Here is a 22,863-nt window from a genome sequence, read left to right on the forward strand (position 1 = left end):
GAGAATTTGGTGGCCAGTCAAATCTCCGTTCACTGCGACAGGATGGGAAAGTCCCGCCGGTGTGAACAGTGGTAAGATTCCAGCCAATCAGTAAATGCACTACCCGATTGTGCTTGTGGGCCATGCAAAAAAAATAAAATCCTTGTATTCGTAATAGAATGAGAAGTCCTTGTATTTGATCTAGGTCCATGCAGAATTAGTCAACTGAACCTGGGCAAGATATGCAACATTTGGTGACAGTGTTTGGGATCAGAGGGAGAAAGATGGAGACAGTCGAATTCTCAGAGCAGAAACTGAGCTGTGCTATAGAACCCAACATGGATTGATGTCCAGAAGGAATTCATTTTCAATTACTTTAAGAACATGGTAGAAATGGTCAAGAGCTTCAAGTTTTTAGGTGTCCAGATCACCAACAACCTGTCCTGGTCCCCCCATGCCAACACTATAGTTAAGAAAGCCCACCAACGCCTCTACTTTCTCAGAAGACTAAGGAAATTTGGCATGTCCGCTACGACTCTCACCAACTTTTACAGATGCACCATAGAAAGCATTCTTTCTGGTTGTTTCACGGCTTGGTATGGCTCCTGCTCTGCCCAAGACTGCAAGAAACTACAAAAGGTCGTGAATGTAGCCCAATCCACTAAGCAAACTAGCCTCCCATCCACTGACTCTGTCTACATTTCCTGCTGCCTCGGAAAAACAGCCAGCATAATTAAAGACCCCACGCACCCCGGACATACTCCCTTCCACCTTCTTCCGTCGGGAAAAAGACACAAAGGTTTGAGATGACATCCCAAACGACTCAAGAACAGCTTCTTCCCTGCTGTCATCAGACTTTTGAATGGACTTACCTTGCATTAAGTTGATCTTTTTCTACACCCTAGCAATGACTGTAACACGACATACTGCACTCTCTTCTTTCCTTCTCTATGAACAGTATGCTTTGTGTAGCGCACAAGAAACAATACTTTTCACTGTATGCTAATACATGTGACAATAACAAACCAAATCAAATCAAACAGTTTTGCGAAATATTCAAGAGGTCACTATATAAGTCAGCAAGAAAGATCCCAGAATTGTGTTATTTGAAAGCCATCAAACAATTTTAACATCCAGTATTGGAACGATACTGTTCCAATATTCATTAATCCACTCAATGGAGCCTTGGCTTGAATTGAGCTGCCATATGAGCCAAATTGCCTGAAATACATACCTTCAGACTATAATACAATATATATTAAAAAAGAACCTACCAGCTTGTACAAGCAGATCAATGGCGCATTCATAGGTCGTGTTTTCAGTGAACAGGCTGGAAATGTATCGTCCACTAGCTGATGCAGTTAATTTTGGGATAATTAAAATACTTTGTCCATCAGAAGCATCAATTTGATATCCCTGGCAATCGGAATCTTGGCCGGTTGACATATAGCAAATAAGGTTGTTGTCCTTTTTCCAATACGCAATAATTTTCTCCCTACTGCTGAATGGGTGGTTACACTTCAGCACTCCCTTCTGGCCAACTGTAGCATTCTGTCTTACAGGGTGAATATCTGTTTAAAATGAAAATGAATAAAGAGTACATTAAGTGTTTGGAAACAATCCCACTTCATTCAGATTGTTCTGGTCTTATCAAGATGTGTGTGAAGACAAAGGTATCAGAATTACCTCTGTTATTATATCTCAATAATTTGGAAGTGGGGACTGAATGCTTTATCTCCAGATTTGCAGATGATACAAAGTTGGATGGGAGGGTGAGCTGTGAGGAGGACATAGAGATGCTTCAGCGTGATTTGGACAGGCTGAGTGAGTGGGCACATGCATGGAAGATGCAGTACAATGTGGATAAATGAGAGGTTATCCACTTCTGTAGCAAAAATAGGAAACCAAATTATTATTTGAATGGATGTAAATTGAGAGAGGTGGATACTCAACGAGACATTGGTGTCCTCGTGCATCAGTCGCTGAAGGTAAGTGCGCAGGTACAGCAGGCAGTAACAAAGCCAAATGGTATGTTGGCCTTCATAGCAAGAGGGATAAGGATATTTTGCTGCAATTGTAAGGAATATTGTATGCCGTTTATCTGAGGAAGGATGTTCTTGCTATCGGGGAAGTGCAGTGTAGGTTTACCAGGCTGATTCCTGGGATGACAGCTCTGTCATCTGAGGAGGACTAAGTCAGTTAGGATTATATTCACTGGAGTTTAGAAACGCGAGAGGGGATCTCATAGAAACTTATAAAATTCTAACAGGATTGGACAGGGTAGATTCAGAAAGAATGTCTCCGATGGTGGGGGAGTCCAGAACTAGGGGGTCATAGTTTGAGGATAGTTTTAGTACAGAGCTGAGGGGAAATTTCTTCACCCAGAGGGTGGTGAATCTGTGGAATTCACGACCACAGAAAGTAGTTAAGACCAAGAAGAAATTAGATCTAGCGAATGGTGGAGCAGGCTCGAAGGGCCGAATGTCCTACTCATAGAACATAGAACATAGAACATTACAGCGCAGAACAGGCCCTTCGGCCCACGATGTTGCACCGACCAGTTAAAAAAAAAAACTGTGACCCTCCAACCTAAACCAATTTCTTTTCGTCCATGAACCTATCTACGGATCTCTTAAACGCCCCCAAACTAGGCGCATTTACTACTGATGCTGGCAGGGCATTCCAATCCCTCACCACCCTCTGGGTAAAGAACCTACCCCTGACATCGGTTCTATAACTACCCCCCCTCAATTTAAAGCCATGCCCCCTCGTGCTGGATTTCTCCATCAGAGGAAAAAGGCTATCACTATCCACCCTATCTAAACCTCTAATCATCTTATATGTTTCAATAAGATCCCCTCTTAGCCGCCGCCTTTCCAGCGAAAACAATCCCAAATCCCTCAGCCTCTCCTCATAGGATCTCCCCTCCATACCAGGCAACATCCTGGTAAACCTCCTCTGCACCCTCTCCAAAGCCTCCACATCCTTCCTGTAATGTGGGGACCAGAACTGCACACAGTACTCCAAGTGCGGCCGCACCAGAGTTGTGTACAGTTGCAACATAACGCTACGACTCCTAAATTCAATCCCCCTACCAATAAACGCCAAGACACCATATGCCCTCTTAACAACCTTATCCACCTGATTCCCAACCTTCAGGGATCTATGCACACATACACCTAGATCCCTCTGCTCCTCCACACTATTCAAAGTCCTCCCGTTAGCCCTATACTCAACACATCTGTTATTCCTACCAAAGTGAATTACCTCACACTTCTCCGCATTAAACTCCATCCGCCACCTCTCGGCCCAACTTTGCAACCTGTCTAAGTCTTCCTGCAAACTACGACTGCTTCTATTTTCTATGTTTCTATTTTTCTATCACTCATCGCGTATGTATGTTAGGGAAGTCGAGTTAGATGAGTGTTTAATGACAAATCTTAAAACATGTGCTAACCCAGAGAATCCAAAGCAGGTTCTGAGCATGAATGACTCCGGTGACTCATATTCAGCACAAGTGCACACACACTCTAACAAGTTAATTCAACATTCCCCAAATGAATTTGGTTCTGCAGCCCATTTCTTGCTTTGTCTTGCCTCTTAATGATTTCCTATTACTAACTTAAAAGCTACTAGCTGTAATGATATCATGTCTCCTGCATGTTATATCACTGGATGGAAGATTACCTGCATGTTATATCACTGGATGGACAGATAGATAGACGGACGGACGGGCGGGCGGGCGAGTGGGCAGGCGGACGGACGGACGGAAAGAATGAATCCCTACAGTGCAGAAGGAGGCCAGTCAGCCCATCAAGCCTGCACTGACAACAATCCCACCCAGGCCCTATCCACATAACCCCATTTATCTACCCTGTTAATCCTCCTGACGCTAAGGGGCAATTTAGTGTGGCCAATCCACCTAACCCGCACATCTTTGGACGGTAGGAGGAAACCGGAACACCCGGAGGAAACCCCACGCAGACCCAGGGAGAATGTGCAAACTTCACACAGACAGTGACCTGAGGCCGGAATCGAATCTGGGTCCCTGGCGCTGTGAGGCAGCAGTGCCAACCACTGTGCCACCATGCCGCCCGTCATGAGCTCTAGCTCCCAAGATTTTTGGAAATTCCAATCTATCTTGACTTCTCCTCAGGGAACATTCTATATTTACTCTGTACTTTAAAAGAAAACACTTCAGGAAGGATGTGAATGTTTTTGGGGTGGTATTGAAGAGATTTACCAGAATGTTTCCACGAATGAAGGATTTTAGCTCTAACACTTGGGGTAGGGAAGCTCTTTTGGAGAAAATGAGTTTGAAAGAAGGTTAGGTAGCATTTGAAAAGCTTACTGTTTCTTCACCCATCATGATGCAGCAGTTGCATCGAGTCAATACTTACTCTCAGTATTTCCTTTCAACCCAAGTGTTGAGAAAATCACCATGTAAATGATGCCAGTAGTCGTAACCATGGTTGCAGACCGGGTGGAAAATTCTGTAAAGAAAGGCATATTTAAATGTGGATCAAAGAGATTTGGATTTCCATTCTACGTTTTTGCAGTAACAGCGATCTCTCTTCTTCCTTCTTCCGTCGGGAAAAAGATACAAAAGTCTGAAGTCATGTACCAACCGACTCAAGAACAGCTTCTTCCCTGCTGTCATCAGACTTTTGAATGGACCTACCTTGCATTACGTTGATCTTTCTCTACACTCTAACAATGACTGTAAGACTACATTCTGCACTCTCTCCTTTCCTTCTCTATGAATGGTATGCTCTGTCTGTCTAGCATGCAAGAAACATTACTTTTCACTGTATGCTAATGCATGTGACAATAATAAATCAAATTTAAAAAAAATACCCACAAAGATTTCACCGACTTTACAGCATTAGGTTTGCTCCAATCTGGTGTCTGATCTAGAATTCCTACAGTGCAGAAGGAGGCCATTCGGCCCATTGAGTCTGCACCGATTCTCTGACAGAGCATCTTAGTTATCCCCTTAACTGCGCACACTACACCTTCTATCTGTGCCACCTGTGAGCTAGACAAGAACGGGTGCCGCTCTTCAACCAATCAGATTGCTCAATGAGACACTGCGGTCTGGATTTCCAGCCACTACCTGTCCTGCGACCGAAGGCAGGCACCAGCTAAAAGCAGCCCTTCCGCTGGCTTCACATCTACCTCGCTCCGGATCATGCTCGGCCATCTTTGATTTGGGTAACCAATCAGAATCATACACAGCCTAATTGAGGCCAACTAAAGGAGACCAAATGGAATTTTCTAATTGGCTTCCATGCTCGCTCAGAGAGCAGAGGGTCAGTTTTGATGCCTGGAGCCAGGTTCCTGGTGACAAGCACAGGGGGCGCGGGGTGGGGGGGGGGGGGGCAATGGTACTGGCAGGCCTACAGTCTCTCCTTGCCTGTCTTGGTGCAGGCATGATGGTGCAGGCAGACACGGGTTATCCTGTTTGGAGGTTCTTCCCCATTCCCTTGCAGGTCTCAGTCCCCTATCTCTCTTTACAACTATCACTCCCTCCACTTCCCACCTCACTCTCTGTTAGGGTTTCAGCATGATGTCCCTTGGAACTAATTAACAAATGAAAGCTCAAGGCATGTACATAGATAATAACCACAGAGGAATGGGAGTTGGCCATTTAGCCCCTCAAATCAGTTCACCATTGATGGGATCATGGCTAATCAGCCTTTTCCTTTTGTATTAGAAAGAACATAGAAAAACTACAGCACAAACAGGCCCTTTGGCCCACAAGTTGCGCCGGTCATGTCCCTACCTACCTAGGCCTATATATAGGCTTACCTATAATCCTCAATCCTATTAAGTCCCATGTACTCATCCAGAAGTCTCTTAAAAGACCCTATCGAGTTTGCCTCCACTACCATTGACAGCAGCCGATTCCACTCACCCACCACCCTCTGAGTGAAAAACTTACCCCTGACATCTCCTCTGTACCTACTCCCCAGCACCTTAAACCTGTATCCTCTCGTAGCAGCCATTTCAGCCCTGGGAAAAAGCCTCCGAGAATCCACCCGATCTATACCTCTCAACATCTTGTACATCTCTATCAGGTCACCTCTCATCCTTTGTCTCTCCAAGGAGAAAAGACCGAGCTCCCTCAAGCTATCCTCATAAGGCATGCCACCCAATCCAGGCAACATCCTTGTAAATCTTCTCTGCACCCTTTCAATAATTTCTACATCCTTCCTGTAATGAGGCAACCAGAACTGAGCACAGTACTCTAAGTGGGGTCTGACGAGGGTCTTATAAAGCTGCATCATTATCTCCCGACTCCTAAACTCAAGCCCTCGATTGATGAAGGCCAGCACACCATACCCCTTCTTAACCACCTCCTCTACCTGCGAGGCCGATTTAAGAGTCCTATGGACCCGGACCCCAAGATCCTTCTGATCCTCTACACTGTTAAGAGTCTTACCCTTGATATTATACTCCTTCATCCCATTTGACCTGCCAAAATGTACCACTACACATTTATCCGGGTTGAAGTCCATCTGCCACTTCTCCGCCCAGTCTTGCATCCTATCTATGTCATGCTGCAGCTTCTGACATCCCTCCAAACTATCCACAACACCACCAACCTTCGTGTCGTCGGCAAACTTACCAACCCATCCCTCCACTTCCTCATCCAGGTCATTTATGAAAATGACAAACAGCAAGGGTCCCAGAACAGATCCCTGGGGCACTCCACTGGTGACCGACCTCCATTCAGAAAAAGACCCATCTACAACCACTCTCTCCCTTCTCCAGGCAAGCCAGTTCTGGATCCACAAGGCAACAGCCCCTTGGATCCCATGCCCTCTCACTTTCATTCCTTCTTCGGATGTGGGTGTCACTGTCTGGACCAGCATTTATTGCCCATTCCTAATTGCCTTGGAACTGAGAGGCTTGCTAGGCCATTTCAGAGGGCATGTAAGAGATAACCACATCGTTGTGGGCCTGGAGTCACGCGTAGGCCAGACCAGGTAAATATGGCAGACTTTCTTCCCCAAAGGACATCAGTGACCCAGGTGGATTTTTGCAACAATCCATGACCCCTGCTTAACTTCTAAGAAATGAGACTCCACACTTTGAAAATTAAGTTTTCAGAGGTTGTTTGGCAGTACCTATCTCTTGTAACGCCATTAGCATTTCATTAATGCCTGAATGTACTAGCCCAAACTTTTTTTGGCATGTTTAGGGGTTAAGTGCCCCAACCTCATGCCATTGCAGGTCTTTCAATGGCAAGGCTGTTGCCATAGTTCTGTTATAGTGCAACCTATGGAGGAACATGGTTGACCTGAACTGTCGATCGATGAGTTCCAACGCGCCACAGCGAAAAACCGCACCAACCTCCTCAGAAGACAAACACGAGACACGGCGGACAGAGTACCCTTCGTCGTCCAGTACTTCCCCGGAACGGAGAAGCTACGACATCTTCTCCAGAGCCTTCAACATGTCATCGATGAAAACGAACATCTCGCCAAGGCCATCCCCACACACCCCACTTCTTGCCTTCAAATAACTGCACAACCTCAAACAGACCATTGTCCGCAGCAACCTACCCAGCCTTCAGGAGAACAGTGACCACGGCACCACACAACCCTGCCACAGCAACCTCTACAAGATGTGCCGGATCATCAACACGGATGCCATCATCTCACATGAGAACACCATCCATCAGGTACACGGTACATACTCTTGCAACTCGGCCAACGTTGTCTACCTGATACGCTGCAGGAAAGCATGTCCTGAGGCATGGTACATTGGGGAGACCATGCAGATGCTACGACAACGGATGAATGAACACCTCTTGACAATCACCAGGCAAGAGTGTTCTCTTCCTGGTGGGGAACACTTCAGCGGTCACGGTCATTCGGCCTCTAATCTTCGGGTAAGCGTTCTCCAAGGCGGCCTTCACAACACACGACAACGCAGAGCAGAGACTGATAGCCAAGTTCCGCACACATGAGGACAGCCTCAACCGGGATCTTGGGTTCATGTCACACTATCTGTAACCTCCACGACTTGCCTGGGCTTGCAAAACCTCACTAACTGTCCTGGCTGGAGACAATACACATCTCTTTAACCTGTGCTTAAGCCTCTCTCCACTCACATTGTCTGTACCTTTAAGACTTGATTACCTGTAAAGACTCGCATTCCAACCATTATTTTGCAAATTGAGTTTGTGTCTTTATATGCCCTGTTTGTGAACAGAACTCCCACTTACCTGATGAAGGAGCAGCGCTCCGAAAGCTAGTGGCTTTTGCTACCAAATAAACCTGTTGGACTTTAACCTGGTGTTGTGAGACTTCTTACAACATTTATTACCCATCCCTAGTTGCCCTTGTGTGGCAGTTGAGAGTCAACCACATTGCTGTGGGTCTGGAGTCACATGCAGGCTAGACCAAGTAAGGACAGCAGATTTCCTTCCCTAAAGGACATGAGTGAACCAGATATGTTTTTTCCCACAATCGACAATGGTTTCATGGTCATCAGTGGACTCTTAATTCCAGGTATTTTTAATTGAATTCAAATTCCACCATCTGCCGTGGCAGGATTTGAACCCGGGTCCCCAGGACATTAGCTGAGTTTTTGAATTCATAATCTAGTGATAATACCACTAAGCCATCGCCTCCCCTGTAGGCCAGAACCAATCTCCGAGCTCAGCTTCACAGTTTGACCGGACAGGAAGGTAATACCCCCATTTCTGTCAGCACGCCCCACATGCACCCACCCCCCCAGGTTCACCCCCTCCTGCCCCCTGCCCACATCCCCAACCACCCTCCTCACTCCATCTTTGAAAGTAGGTTAAGTAGTGTGGATACTATCACATTTATAGTTTGTTCAATGGACACCTGTGGTGGGATTCCTATGAAAATCAAATAACTGTAAGGGAAACCATACACACCATGAATTTAACACTGGCCAGCTGCTACTTTATGTATAAAGATAATGCACAAAGAACTTCAACCAGGTGCCAGCTAGGATAATGGATAAAAATGAACATGAGAATCACAGATGCCAGAAACCAGACGAGGAAAAACTTTATAGGCAACCAGTTAGTGTGCCAGAGGCTAAAAGAGCGTGCATCCGTGGCTACTGTACTAGAATGTTCTGCAATGTGCTTTAAATCCTTCCGCAAAGAAAGAGGGATGTAGTCTCTGTCCTCCGTGCATTGGTGCATGTGTTGAGGTGAAAATTCATCTCATGAGGTGGCACAGATTCAAGGTGGTGTCGGAGCGTGGTGACTTCTTGCGAGCTGTCCCCAGCGTACCCCTTAATTCTATCTTTTATTCTCATTCTATGTTTTTCTGTCCCCTCTCCTATTCTTCTCCCAAGTGTACTCTATCAATGGTATGCTTTGGCTGCATAGCGCACAAGAAACAATGCTTTTCACTGTATCCCAATACATGTGACAGTAAGAAATGAAACGAAACGAAAATTATTACTGGAGCCAATAGCTATGTGCAAATTACGAGAATCTCTGAATAAAGCAGAACAGAAAGACAAAACGCAGAAGACCGTGGGGAGAAAAATGAAAACTCAGGAAACGGTTACCTTGTCCAGGAATGCAAGCTCATAAAATCATTCTCTGTGAGAAGTACAGTTGAGGTTAAAGATAGGGGGGCAGAAAAAGCAACAGAGCGAGAAACAGGATCTTAGTCGGTTTAGCAGGGAAGAAAAGCATCAACTTGGGTTCAAAAGAGGGAAGAAACTTAATATGTGATCAATGGCAGTTTTGTTTTCATAAGGAGGCACCATTTGTGGTGTAAAATTCACACGAAATCAATCTTCACTCGGTAACCAACAAGCAAACCTACATAAAAGTGGACAAAATATGAACACTCAACACATGTTGAAGGCAATAAATAGTTTTTTTAAAATAATTAAAAACAAACTGATTATTCCCTTACAGTTACATTGCGGAAGAGGATTACTGAGACTTTGTCACCCAAATATTGCTCTATTTTATATGCAAGCCACATCGTCACGCACGTTTTCTCAACTCAACGGAGCATACAACTTGTAGGCACTTGGGTTAAGAATCAGTACATGCTAAGGTAACAACTTACCCAGAGGAGCAATCTTAGGGTGGAGCTTATGGCAGCATAGATAGAAATGGCAGCCTCAAGTCAGGAAACGATTCATCAGCTGGTTGGACCTAATATATCAATAACTCAGTGCAGATCACAACTGAAATTCTGTTCCCAGCAGACATCCTTCACTTCCCACAATCTCCAATGTGCTCCAGATGAGACCACCAACACCTACAGGAAGAAAGTTGGACATTTGTTTGACTCCATCAAAAGTTTTAAAAAAAAGTTTATTTATTAGTCACAAGTAAGACTTACATTAACACTGCAATGAATTCCCCTAATCGTCGTAGTCCGGCGTCTGTTCAGCTCAATGCACCTAACCAGCAGGTCTTTCAGAAAGTGGGAGGAAACCGGAGCACCCGGAGGAAGCCAACGCAGGCACGGGGAGAATGTGCTAACTCCACACAGACAGTGAGCCAAGCCGGGAATCGAACCTGGGTCCCTATCGCTGTGAAGCATCAGTGCTCACTTGCCACCCATCACATCATTCTTTGACTAACATATTTCTTCTCTGGTGCAAGAGCTCAAATCCAATCTTCTCAGTACTAAAAAGAAGGGCTTGGGGTTTTGCCTATGAGTGCAACTTCAAATTTACACCCAAAATATTGTGCCCATTTTGTCAATGTATAGTGACAGCCAAATATCCTCTGATCCTCACTAGGTTATTCCTAAATGTAGAATGGAAGTAAATCGACAAACACAATTTGGAACCCATGGAAGACACTGAACCCACACCAAGGACCCCATGTACCCCGGACATTCTCTCTTCCACCTTCTTCCGTCAGGAAAAAGATACAAAAGTCTGAAGTCACGTACCGACCAACTCAAGAACAGCTTCTTCCCTGCTGCCATCAGACTTTTGAATGTACTTACCTTGCATTAAGTTGATCTTTCTCTACACCCTAGCTATGACTGTAACACTACATTCTGCACTCTCTCCTTTCCTTCTCTATGAACAGTATGCTGTGTCTGTATAGCGCGCAAGATACAATATGTTTCACTGTATACTAATACATGTGACAATAGTAAATCAAATCAAAAGATTTCTTCTTAAACTCTGGTATTTAACTCTGATAAGTTGCTAAGTGTGAGGTCATGCACTTTGGAAGAAGAAACTAGATGAGGGAGTAATTAATGAATGGCAGGACATTGGGTAGCTCAGAAGAACAGAGGGATCTTGAAGTAATTATTCACAGATCCCTGAAGGCAGCAGAACATGCAAATAGGATAGTTAAGAAGGCATATGGGACACTTGCTTTCATTAGTTGTGGTACAGAGTATAAGAGTAAGGAGGTAATGTTGGAGTTGTAGAGAGCGTTGGTTAGGCCACAGCTGGAATATTGTGTGCAGTTCTAGTCACCTCATTATAGGAAGGATGTGATAGCACTAGAGGGGGTACAGAGGAGATTCACCAGGATGTTGCCTGGGATGGAGCATTTGAGCGATAAGGAGAAACTGGATAGGCTTGTATTGTTTACTTCAAAGGAGCAAAGGCTAAGGGGGGGACATTATGGAGGTGTATAAGATTATGAGGGCTATGGTCAGAGCGGGTAGGGAGCAGCTGTTCCCCTTGGTTGAGAGGTCAATCATGAAGGGGCATAGTTTTAGGTTAAGAGGCAGGAGATTCAGAGGATCATAGAGTCAGAGAGGTTTACAGCATGGAACCACGTCTTTCAGCCCAACTTGTCCATGCCACCCCCTTTTTTAACCCCTAAGCTAGTCCCAATTGCCTGCATTTGGCCCATATCCCTCTATATCCAATTAATGAATGTAACAGTCTAAACGCTTTTTAAAAGACAAAATTGTACCCGCCTCTACTACTACCTCTGGCAGCTTATTCCAGACACTCACCACCCTCTGTGTGAAAAATTGCCCCTCTGGACCCTTTTGTATCTCTCCCCTCTCACCTTAAACCTATGCACTCTAGTTTTAGACTCCCCTACCTTTGGGAAATGATATTGACTATCTATCATTATTTTATAGACCTCTATAAGATCACCCCAAAGCCTCCTACATTTCAGAGAAAAAAGTCCCAGTCTATCCAGCCTCTCTTTATAACTCAAAGTCTCGGTAGCATCCTAGTAAATCTTTTCTGTTTATTAATATCCTTTCTATAATAGGGTGACCAGAACTGTACACAGTATTCTAAGTGTGGCCTTACCAATGTCTTGTACAACTTCAACAAGACATCCCAACTCCTGTATTCAATTTGACTAGGGGATTTGAGAAAAAGCTTTTTCACCCAGAGGGTGGTGGGAATCTGGAATGCACTGCCTGGGAAGGTGATGGAGGCCGGAAACCTTACAACCTTTAAAAAATATTTGGTAAGCACTCGAAATATAATAACATTCAAGGATATGAGACAAGTGCAGGACAATGGGATTAGCGTGCCTTTGGTGGTAGTTATTGTCGGTGCAGACTCGATGGGCTGAAGGGCCTTTCCTGCGCTGTATGACTCTATGACTACATAGAAAATGTAACTTTCAACTCATTGAACCAGAATTCTTTGAACAGCATGCTTAAGAACCTACAGTTGGGGTGGCTTTCAATGTTTAATGAGATATTGCATAGTCACACTCCCACAGTCCAAAGATGTGCGGGTTAGGTTGATTGGCCATGCTAAATTAACCCTAGTGTCAGGGGGATTAGCAGGGTAAATATGTGGGGTCATGGAAATAGGGCCTGGGTGGGATTGTGGTCAGTGCAGAGTTGTACAGAGAGTTGGTTAGGCCACAGCCGAAGTATTATGTGCAGTTCTAGACACCTCACTATAGGGGGGATGTGATAGTACTAGAGGGGGTACAGAGGAGGTTCACCAGGATGTTGCCTGGGATGGAGCATTTGAGCTGTAAGGAGAGACTGGATAGGCTTGTATTGTTTTCTTTAAGGCAGAGAAGGCTAAGAGGGGGGTACAAATGGCCTCTTTCTGCACTGTAGGGATTCTATATTCTTTATATGCATGAAACAACATTCAGAGCAAATCTGAGAGGATAATTAAATGAAAACATTCAAGAATTGTAATGAAGAACAAGCATTGCTTACACTCAAAGTTCCGTATTCGATGAAGGCTCGCAACTGGTTTTCCCTGAGAAATGGAGGAAGCTGCACATCATCGCATTTATAATAGTGTCTGACCCAGGGAAAACAGCCAACAGCATGATAAATCTCAAGATCATCAATACACGTTGGCATATAACTATTTACTCACTATGTTTGCACAAAACCTAGCATCAGGAAAGAGAAGTCACGCGGAGTTTGTTTTGTGTGTTCATAAAATGCACTTAAACATTTTGCAGAGTTCAGCACTGAAACTGCGTCATATTAAATATCCGCTCCAAAAGGGTACAATTTCAAATGCTAAATGTCAATATTAGGCAAGTTTACGCTGTCAGATTGTAATTTTGATAAGGCTACTAATTTTTCGGATTCTGTATCATTTTGAAGTCATATTTGAGGGTTTTTGCCTTCGCTCTCAAATAGTCAGGATTGAATTTCTGTCTGTTGAGTAAGGAAGTTAAATATTTTAAAAACAGGCTACGGACAGTTACAGCAGCTGTTCAGCTGTCTGCCTGGTTCAAAACAAGCCCTCCGTATACACAGGATCTGCTCGGATGAGGAGGATCGCAACAGACACCTCCAGACGCTGAAAGATGCCCTCATAAGAACAGGATATGGCACTCGGGTCATCAATCGACAGTTCCGACCGCCACAGCGAAAAACCACACCGACCTCCTCAGAAGACAAGCACGGGACACGGTGGACAGGGTACCCTTCGTCGTCCAGTACTTCCCCGGAGCAGAGAAGCTATGACATCTTTACCGGAGCCTTCAACATGTCATCGATGAAGACGAACATCTCGCCAAGGCCATCCCCACACCCCCACTTCTTGCCTTCAAACAACCGCACAACCTCAAACAGACCATTGTCCGCAGCAAACTACCCAGTCTTCTGGAGAACAGTGACCACGACACCACACAACCCTGCCACATTAGCCTCTGCAAGACGTGCCGGATCATCGACACGGATGCCATCATCTCACGTGAGAACACCATCCACCAGGTACACGGTACATACTCTTGCAACTCGGCCAACGTTGTCTACCTGATACGCTGCAGGAAAGGATGTCCCGAGGCATGGTACACTAGGGAGACCATGCAGATGCTACGACAACGGATGAATGAACACCTCTCGACAATCACCAGGCAGTAGTGTTCTCTTCCTGTTGGGAAACACTTCAGCAGTCACGGACATTCAGCCTCTGATCTTCGGGTAAGCGTTCTCCAAGGCGGCCTTCACAGCACACGACAACGCAGAATCACTGAGCAGAAACTGATAGCCAAGTTCCGCACACATGGGGATGGCCTCAACCGGGATCGTGGGTTCATGTCACACTATCTGTAACCCCCACGACTTGCCTGGACTTGTAAAATCTCACTAACTGTCCTGGCTGGAGACAATACACATCTCTTCAACCTGTGCTTAACCCTCTCTCCACTCACATTGTCTGTACCTTTAAGACTTGATTGCCTGTAAAAACTCGCATTCGAACCATTATTTTGTAAATTGAGTTTGTGTCTATATATGTCCTGTTTGTGAACACATCTCCCACTCACCTGATGAAGGAGCAGCACTCCGAAAGCTTGTGCTACCAAATAAACCTGTTGGACTTTAACCTGGTGTTGTGAGACTTCTTACTTATTCAAAACAGCCAGAACTTTCCTTTTCATTACAAATTCCAGCTTTAAAGGAAGGTTTGAACTCAGCAGTGTGACTTTAGTATTACAATTGAGAAGAGCCAGCAGAATAATGTTTGCTAATGCCATTTTATGTCGAGCTAAAATTCTGTATTTTAAAAATAAATTCTCGCCTGAGATGCTAGGAATGACTAAGAACATCTGCTCTTAATTGTTTTAGTATCCATAGAAATAGGTTAGCATGTCGATACGAATTGTTTATTTACAACTGAGATGAGGAGAAATGTCTTCTCACAGAGGATGCTGAACCTATGAGATTCTCTACCCTATAAGACTCTCTATATTCAAATCGCTGATTATAGTGAAGAAAGAAATAGCATTTTTTAATTCATTCATGGGACATCGCTGGCTGGCCAGCATTTATTGCCCATCCCTAGTTGCCTTTGAGAAGGTGGTGGTGAGCCTTCTAGACACTAAAGATGTTCAGAGGTATGGGTTGAATGCTGGAGTATTGTGTTGAGATAGAGGATTAGCCATGATCATGTTGAAAGGTAGGGCAGGCTCGACACGTGTCTCTGTGTGCCCTGTTTGAGAGCAGATATCCACTCCATCTGTCGAAGGAGCAGCGCTCCGAAAGCTAATGGCATTTGCTACCAAATAAACCTGTTGGACTTTAACCTGGTGTTGTTAAAACTCTTACTGTGTTTACCCCAGTCCAATGCCGGCATCTCCACATCATGTCTACAAGTATGTGTCATTGTTCACAATGATATCTACAAGGATGTATCATTTGTTCACAATGGTATGTAACTCCTGGAACTGAAAGGAAATAAGCAAAGAACATTCATCTCAGTTTACATGGCTCTAGTTACAGAGGTGGGGTGACATTAGCCCCACCTATAACCAGTGAAAAAGTTTAACTCAGTCTATTCCCTCATAAGGAATGAGACAGTCAGAATTTGGAATAAAAGTTGATATCGTTTCATTATCATTTCTGTGGTATAATTCTTCTGCGACAGGGTGCAAGATTACTTCAGAAGCAGAAGAAGAAAGACATCGGGGGCGATCTTATCGGCTTGTCACGCCGGTCGATTGGCGTGGTGAGCTGGTAAGATCGCGGGAGGGGCGGAAAATCGGGTTCGTACTCGGTTTCACGCCTCTCACAAAATTACAGGCCCTACTCTGCCGGTGTAATTATGATTTAAATATGAATAACCTGATTTTAATATTATTAGTGAATCCTAGATGTTTCCATTCAGGCTCATTTGCATTAATGGCCTCGTCGGTGAAGGTCCTCGCTGGTGAGGATCACGTATGGTCACCAGCAAAGGGGAAAAGATGCAATGGCATCGCCGGTGGAACCAGAGGCCGTTGAGGCCCCCCGGGTGGTCCGGGGTAGGGGCAGGCAGTGTCCCTTGGGCAGTGCCAGCCTGTCACCCTGGCACTGCAAACCTGGCACCCTAGCACTGCGAAATTGGGGGCCTTTGGCCTTTGATTGATTGCTGCAGGTATAGTTGTTTTAAGTGTCCTCTCGCACTATGCAAAATTAGAGGCGGTGATCACGGGGGGGGGGTTCGATCGGCGGGGGGGTGCTGCGATTAGCGGATGACTGGGTGGGGTGTGCAATGTGATGTTTGTGGGGGAGGGCAGGGGGGAGAGAAATGACAGTCTCCCAATTCACTATGTACTCTTGACACAGTACATTGGGAGATCAAAACGCATGCGCGGTCGTGCTGTCCAGCAGCCTTTAGCCGCCTTGCCAATGTGAATTGATCCCGCCCACTCCCCTTACTGGCGAGAATCACTCTTTGCCTCTTTTTTTCCCTAAGCATCACAACATTTTCTCTCTCACCAAAAACGAGTCTGAAACTCTTACGTTCAGCACTTTTTGGTAAGATTGCACCCTGACAGCATTCAAGGAATCCTAAGGTTTTGAGGGATTAAAAAAAACTATTGAATAGTCTTCAATGCTTTTGTTAAGATATAACATCTTGCTTTGAAGATTCTACTTGATTCACATGTACTGGTTGCTTGTATTTTGTTAGGTCAGGCACAACTAGGACCCCTTGTCATGAATTAAGGATTAAAAAGGTTTTATATCTCAACTCCTAAAGCCTACAAGGTGACCTTTGTCTTCTGAATCATTGATTGCTGCAGATATACTTGTTTCAAGTGTCCCCAGCATGATGCAAAAGTCAGCAATCTTCCTGTTTTAACCTAAACATCAAGTTTCAGCAAGCTCTTTAACCATCAGATATGGTGAATCCTGTCCTTACCCTATACACATGCCAGATAATATTCAGAAGCACGAGGAGCCCTGACTGATTTATCCGACAATCACAAAGGCGAACTGGAACATGTCTGGTCAAGACCAGCTAACTCGGCACAGACTGCAGAACAACCTAGAAACACTGTGCCCCGTATGGCTCAGTTACCCACATCATTTAACAACTCAGAGATCAGCAGGTGCCCTTTTCTGAGCAAGCTCAGCATTCAACTCAATGCCAACACACTGCAGACATTGTTTTCTCTGGAGCTCCTGGCTCTGCAGGAGTGTTACAATTTGCCTGCTGGAGGCATTGCATTGACCACCCAATATCTGCAGTGCAAAATTTGATCAGGACATAACAGCCTACTCAAACACATTGAGGAGTCACAAACAATTTAGTTCAAATACTTAAAGTAGTTTATTGAGAAGCAAAAGTTAAAAAAAACCAGAATAAGAATAGTTACAGTAGACATAAGACAGACATGATGAACTGGGGTCATAGTGCCTATCATGCTCAAAAATAGTAAATGCTGGAAAATCTCAACATAGAGTCATAGAGGTTTACAGTATGGAAACAGGCCCTTCGGCCCAACTTGTCCATGCCACCCCTTTTTTAACCACTAAGCTAGTCCCAATTGCCTGCATTTGGCCCAGATACCTCTATACCTATTTTACCCATCCAATTGTCGAAATGCTTTTTAAAATACAAAATTGTACCCGCCTCTACTAGTACCTCTGGCACTTAATCCAGACACCCACCACCCTCTGTGTGAAAACATTGACCCTCTGGACCCTTTTGTATCTCTCCCCTCTCACCTTAAACATACGCCCTCTCGTTTTAGACTCTGCTACCTTTGGGAAAAGATGTTGAATATCTAGCTGATTTATGCCCCGCATTATTTTATCGACTTCTATAAGATCATCCCTAAGTCTCCTACACTCCAGAGAAAAAAGTCCCAGAGTATCCAGCCTCACCTTTATAACTCAAACCATCAAGTCCCGGTGGCATCCTAGTAAATCTTATCTGCACTCTTTCTAGTTTAGTAATATCCTTTCTATAATAGGGTGACCAGAATTGTACACAGTATTCCAAGTGTGGCCTTACCAATGTCTTGTACAACTTCAACAAGACGTCCCAACTCCTGTATTCAATGTTCTGACCAATGATACCAAGCATGCCAAATGCCTTCTTCATCACTCTGTCCACCTGTGACTCCACTTTAAAGGAGTTATGAACTTGTAACCCTAGATCTCTTTTGTTCTATAACTCTCCCCAATGCCCTACCATTCACTGAGTAAGTCCTGCCCTGGTTCAATCTACCAAAATGCATTACCTCACATTTATTTAAATCAAACTCCGTCTGCCATTCGTCAACCCACTGGCCCAATTGATCAAGATCCCGTTGCAATCCTAGATAACCTTCTTCACTGTCCACTATGCCACCAATCTTGGTGTCATCCGCAAACTTATTAACCATGTCTCCTATATTCTCATCCAAATCATGAATATAAATGACAAATAACAGTGGACCCAGCACTGATCCCTGAGGCACACCGCTGGTAAGAAGTTTAACAACACCAGGTTAAAGTCCAACAGGTTTATTTGGTAGCAAAAGCCTGTTTACCCCAGTCCAATGCCGGCATCTCCACATCATGCACACCGCTGGTCACAGGCCTCCAGTTTGAAAATCAATCCTTTACAACCGCCCTCTGGCTTCTGCCATCAAGCCAATTTTGTATCCATTTGGCTACCTCAATCCGGATCCCATGAGATTCAACCTTCTGCAACAACCTACTGTGCGGTACTTGTCAAAGGCCTTGCTAAAGTCCATGTAGACAACATCAACTGCACTGCCCTCATCTACCTTATGGGTTACCCCTTCAAAATACTCAATCAAATTTGTAAGAGATGATTTTCCACTCACAAAGCCATGCTGACTGTCCCTAATCACGTTTCGAGTCTGGATGACCCTTCATTGAGATCTGACGACGGGTCATCCAGACTCGAAACATTGGCTCGATTCTCTCTCCACAGATGCTGTCAGACCTGCTGAGACTTTCCAGCATTTTCTGTTTTTGTTTCGGATGCCAGCATTGGCAGTAATTTGCTTTTATGGATATCATGCTTGCCTGTTATGGCTATTGGAGCTGGGGGCAGGCTGGTGGGTGGGAGAAAAACATTCTTATTTACCCTTCCAATAACTAACTAGGTGGACATTTTCTGGTTGTCATCAGTTGAAAGTAATATTGAACTTGCAGTAATTCATTAACAGAATGTCGACATAAAATTCTAGTCACTTCCAAAATCTGCCCTGACACACATGATTTTGTAAGAAATCTCACAACACCAGGTTAAAGTCCAACAGGTTTATTTGGTAGCAAACGCCACACACATGATTTTGCCAGATAGTATTATTATCTTAGCCATAGACCATAGAATCCCTACAAAGCAGAAGGAGGCCATTTGGCCCATCAGGTCTGCACAGACTCTCCAACAGAGGATCACACCTAGGCCTTTTTCCGTAACTCCAAATATTTACGTCGCTAATCCCCCTAACCTACACTTCTTGAGATAGTAAGGGGCAATTTAGTGTGGCCAATCCACCTAACCTGCACATCTTTGGACTGTGGGAGTAAACTGGAGCACCCAGAGGAAACCGACGCAGACACGAGGAGAATGTCTTTAAGTCTATTTAGTAGTGTCACAAGTAGGCTCACATTAACACTGCATGAAGTTACTGTGAAAATCCCCTAGTCGCCACACTCCAGTACCTGTTCGGGTACACTGAGGGAGAATTTAGCATGGCCAATGCACCTAACCAGCACGTCTTTCAGATTGAGAGAGGAAACCGGAGCATCTGGAGGAAAGCCACGCAGACACGGGGAGAACGTGCAGACTTCACACAGACATTCACCCAAGGCTGGAATCAAACCCAGGTCCTTGGCGCAGTGCTAACCACTGTTTCACTGTGCTACCCTTGATATCTTTAAATATTTGTTATTTTCTGAGATCTTCTTTAAATTTGCTGCTTTAATTAAGTGTAAAATTGTGTTGCATTTGCAACTATGGCTCAAGCATTGTTTTAGCTGGTGCTGTGACCAGTAGAGCACAGAAACCAGATTGATGGTAGCTCCATAGGGAATGGTGCAAGAGCTGAATAGGAATTGGGTACCAACAATGGTGCTGAGAATCTTGGAGAAAAGAGGAGACTGAAGAGGATGGAAGAGGCAAGGAAGGGGTTTCTAAAGGAGCAAGGCACAAAGGCCGGGAATGAAGGAAATAAAGGTTAGGAAGTGATGAATGTGTTTGAGCATCAGGCTGAGACAAGACAGGAGTGGTTTGGAATTGGGAAGTAGGTGATGAATTACAGCCCCTGAATGGGCTGACATGGAGATGAGGGATGGAATAGCTACAAATACTGCGATGGGGTGGTGAGGACAGGGAAAGCCTGAGGTGGCCAGATGCCAACTTATGCAGGTAAAAGATTGTAAACTCTTTGAACTCAGTGTTAGAGGTGAGAATAGAATGAGCCAAACGGGGCAAGGGAGGTCCTATCTTTACTGTGCGGAGTGGCCAGAGAATGATATGGTTTTGACACAGAAAAGGAGGTGGCATTGTTTAGCAGCTGCTCTGCATGTCCCCATATGTTAAACCCAAAGTACTAAGGGCACCAAGGGTCTGCCTTAAATCTTGAATGAGCAGTGAGAGGAAATGAACACATCTTTCTTGCACTGTCCAGACAAGAAACACAAGGAAACACACCAACCGGTTTTGAGCTACTCTTAGAAAGTCTATAAATGTTTCTAGGATAAAGCTGTAAATAGCAAGAACCCCTATTTGCAAAGGAACTAAGATTTTGTTAGGTGACATGAGTTGTCATAGCATGGCCAGCTAGAGGTTCAATAATGGAGGTAAAATTGGCAAGTGGGTCGGGAATGTGGTTTGTGGAATTTACCCCACTGGAGAGAATGATATGTGCGCAAGAGAAGGAGAATGAAGTAGCTTCTTGCAGTCTTTATGAGAGAGTGACCAAGCTCGAAAGTTCCCCGCACAGCACAGCTTTCATAAGTGTGTGCATTGCTGTTGCATCACATCATCCTGAACTCATTGTGACAGGCTGAATCATGGTTTGGAGGGAGGTAACGCAGTATCATAGAATGATAGAATCCCTACAGTGCAGGCGGGCCTGTACAACAATCCCAGACCCCCATCTCCGTAACCCCATGTATTTACCCTGCTAGCCCCCTGGCACAAATGGACAATTTTGCAAGGCCAATCAACCTAACTTGCACATCTTTGGACCTTGGGAGGAAACCGGAGCACCCGGGGGAAACCCACACAGACACGGGGAGAACGTGCAAACTCTACACAGTCACCCGAGGCCAGAATTAAACCCAGGTCCCTGGCGCTGTGAGGCAGCAATGCTAACCACTGTGCCACCGTGCCACCCTAAAAGGCAGACGCATTCCACCAGTTAGAGAAAGGAACAAAAGAGAACCAGGCAGAGTGACTCAACTGAAAGAGTGACCACAGCAAAAAAAAACAGTCCGCATTTAGCTTATCAAGAACTGCCCAGTAAATTGCAGGAACTCTTACTTTTACTTTTAAGTTGGAATCTCACGCAGATACCAGAGCGCCAGCTACAATCGAGAATAAGAACCCAAAGCAGCAGTAAATTTCAGGGAAAGAGAAGTCAAAAAGAACATGGATGACTAAGTTATTTATCTGAAATAACCATCTCTGATCTTTCCTATTCATTCCATGACACTGGTGAGATGACGGAGTTAAACTTTCATCTTTAGCAACCAGACAACAGAACTTTGCACATTGGAAAGCTGTAGCTTGAATACAGGCTCAGTTACTGCCAGACTAAAGTGCTCAAATCACAGCACTTTCAGCTACCAATGCAATCATGAAGCACAAAATTCTACACCAAAAGCACTAGAGTCAGTAAATCTGACCCTTACTGCACATCTATAAGCAAATTTTGGAAATTCCCTATTTCTTTCTGACCTGGCAATTAAACTATGATAAACAGCTACAGAATAACAATAACTGATGCAGACACTACACTCATTCTGACATGTAGCAGTCTTCACTTTGTTAACTAAATTTCGTAACAAGCATCACACAAACTATTAGAGCTACACAGATCTATGGTGAAGGGACAAATCAGAAGTTGTGCTGTTTTGTTGGCAATATTGAATTTGGATGAAGGAATTTGGAAACAAACAGCATGTTGGGTTAGTTTATTCTAACTATTTGTAACTACGTTAAACAACTTTCCCGTTTTGCAAGATGCAATAACTCTCTGGATTTGTATAACAAGTTGCACTTAGAATCATAGAATATCTACAGTGCAGGAGGAGGCCATTCTGCCCATCGGACCTACACTGACTCAGCATCTTACCCTGGCCCACACACCCTCACCGCATCAGATTTCCGTAAGCCCCTAATCCCCCTAACCTACACATCTTTGGACACTGAGGGGAAATTTAGCATGGCCACTCCTCCTAACCTGCACATCTTTGGAGTCTGGGAGGTGTTGTGGGAAATTCACCACTTCGGAGTCAGACTTGGAGGTTCAACAAACAGTTTTATTCGGACAAAGCTTTGGGAGAAGTGCTGGCACTCCGCAGTACAATGGTAGTTGAGCATCTTTTATACATTGTTAGATAATAGACAGTACGGACATTAGCCGTTAACACATCGTTACAAGTTGAGTAGACAGGTACGGACATCGACAGTTAACACATCATTGTACATAGAGTAGATACATTTATGCAGTTCTGTCCTCTATCAATGGCTGATCTT

At 44.6% G+C, this 22,863-nt stretch overlaps 1 protein-coding gene across 4 annotated transcripts in view; it reads right to left on the reverse strand.

The window, feature by feature from the left end:
* Positions 1-22,863, reverse strand: part of LOC144479844 (uncharacterized) — a 67,016-nt gene that overhangs the window by 14,005 nt on the left and 30,148 nt on the right. For 2 of the 4 annotated variants that reach the window (XM_078198832.1, XM_078198834.1), the window contains exons 1-4: positions 13,128-13,263; positions 10,062-10,256; positions 4,380-4,472; positions 1,254-1,550 (exon numbers count right to left, since the gene is read on the reverse strand). In XM_078198832.1, the coding sequence (XP_078054958.1) occupies positions 1,254-1,550; positions 4,380-4,449 (367 nt within the window). In that variant the 5' untranslated portion in view covers positions 4,450-4,472; positions 10,062-10,256; positions 13,128-13,263. Of the gene's footprint in view, positions 1-1,253; positions 1,551-4,379; positions 4,473-10,061; positions 10,257-13,127; positions 13,264-22,863 lie in introns of those variants that run through there. The other 2 variants (XM_078198833.1, XM_078198835.1) reach the window with 1 other exon arrangement.

This window comes from Mustelus asterias, chromosome 27 (genome assembly GCF_964213995.1).
Source record: "Mustelus asterias chromosome 27, sMusAst1.hap1.1, whole genome shotgun sequence".
NCBI classification, from domain to species: domain Eukaryota; kingdom Metazoa; phylum Chordata; class Chondrichthyes; order Carcharhiniformes; family Triakidae; genus Mustelus; species Mustelus asterias.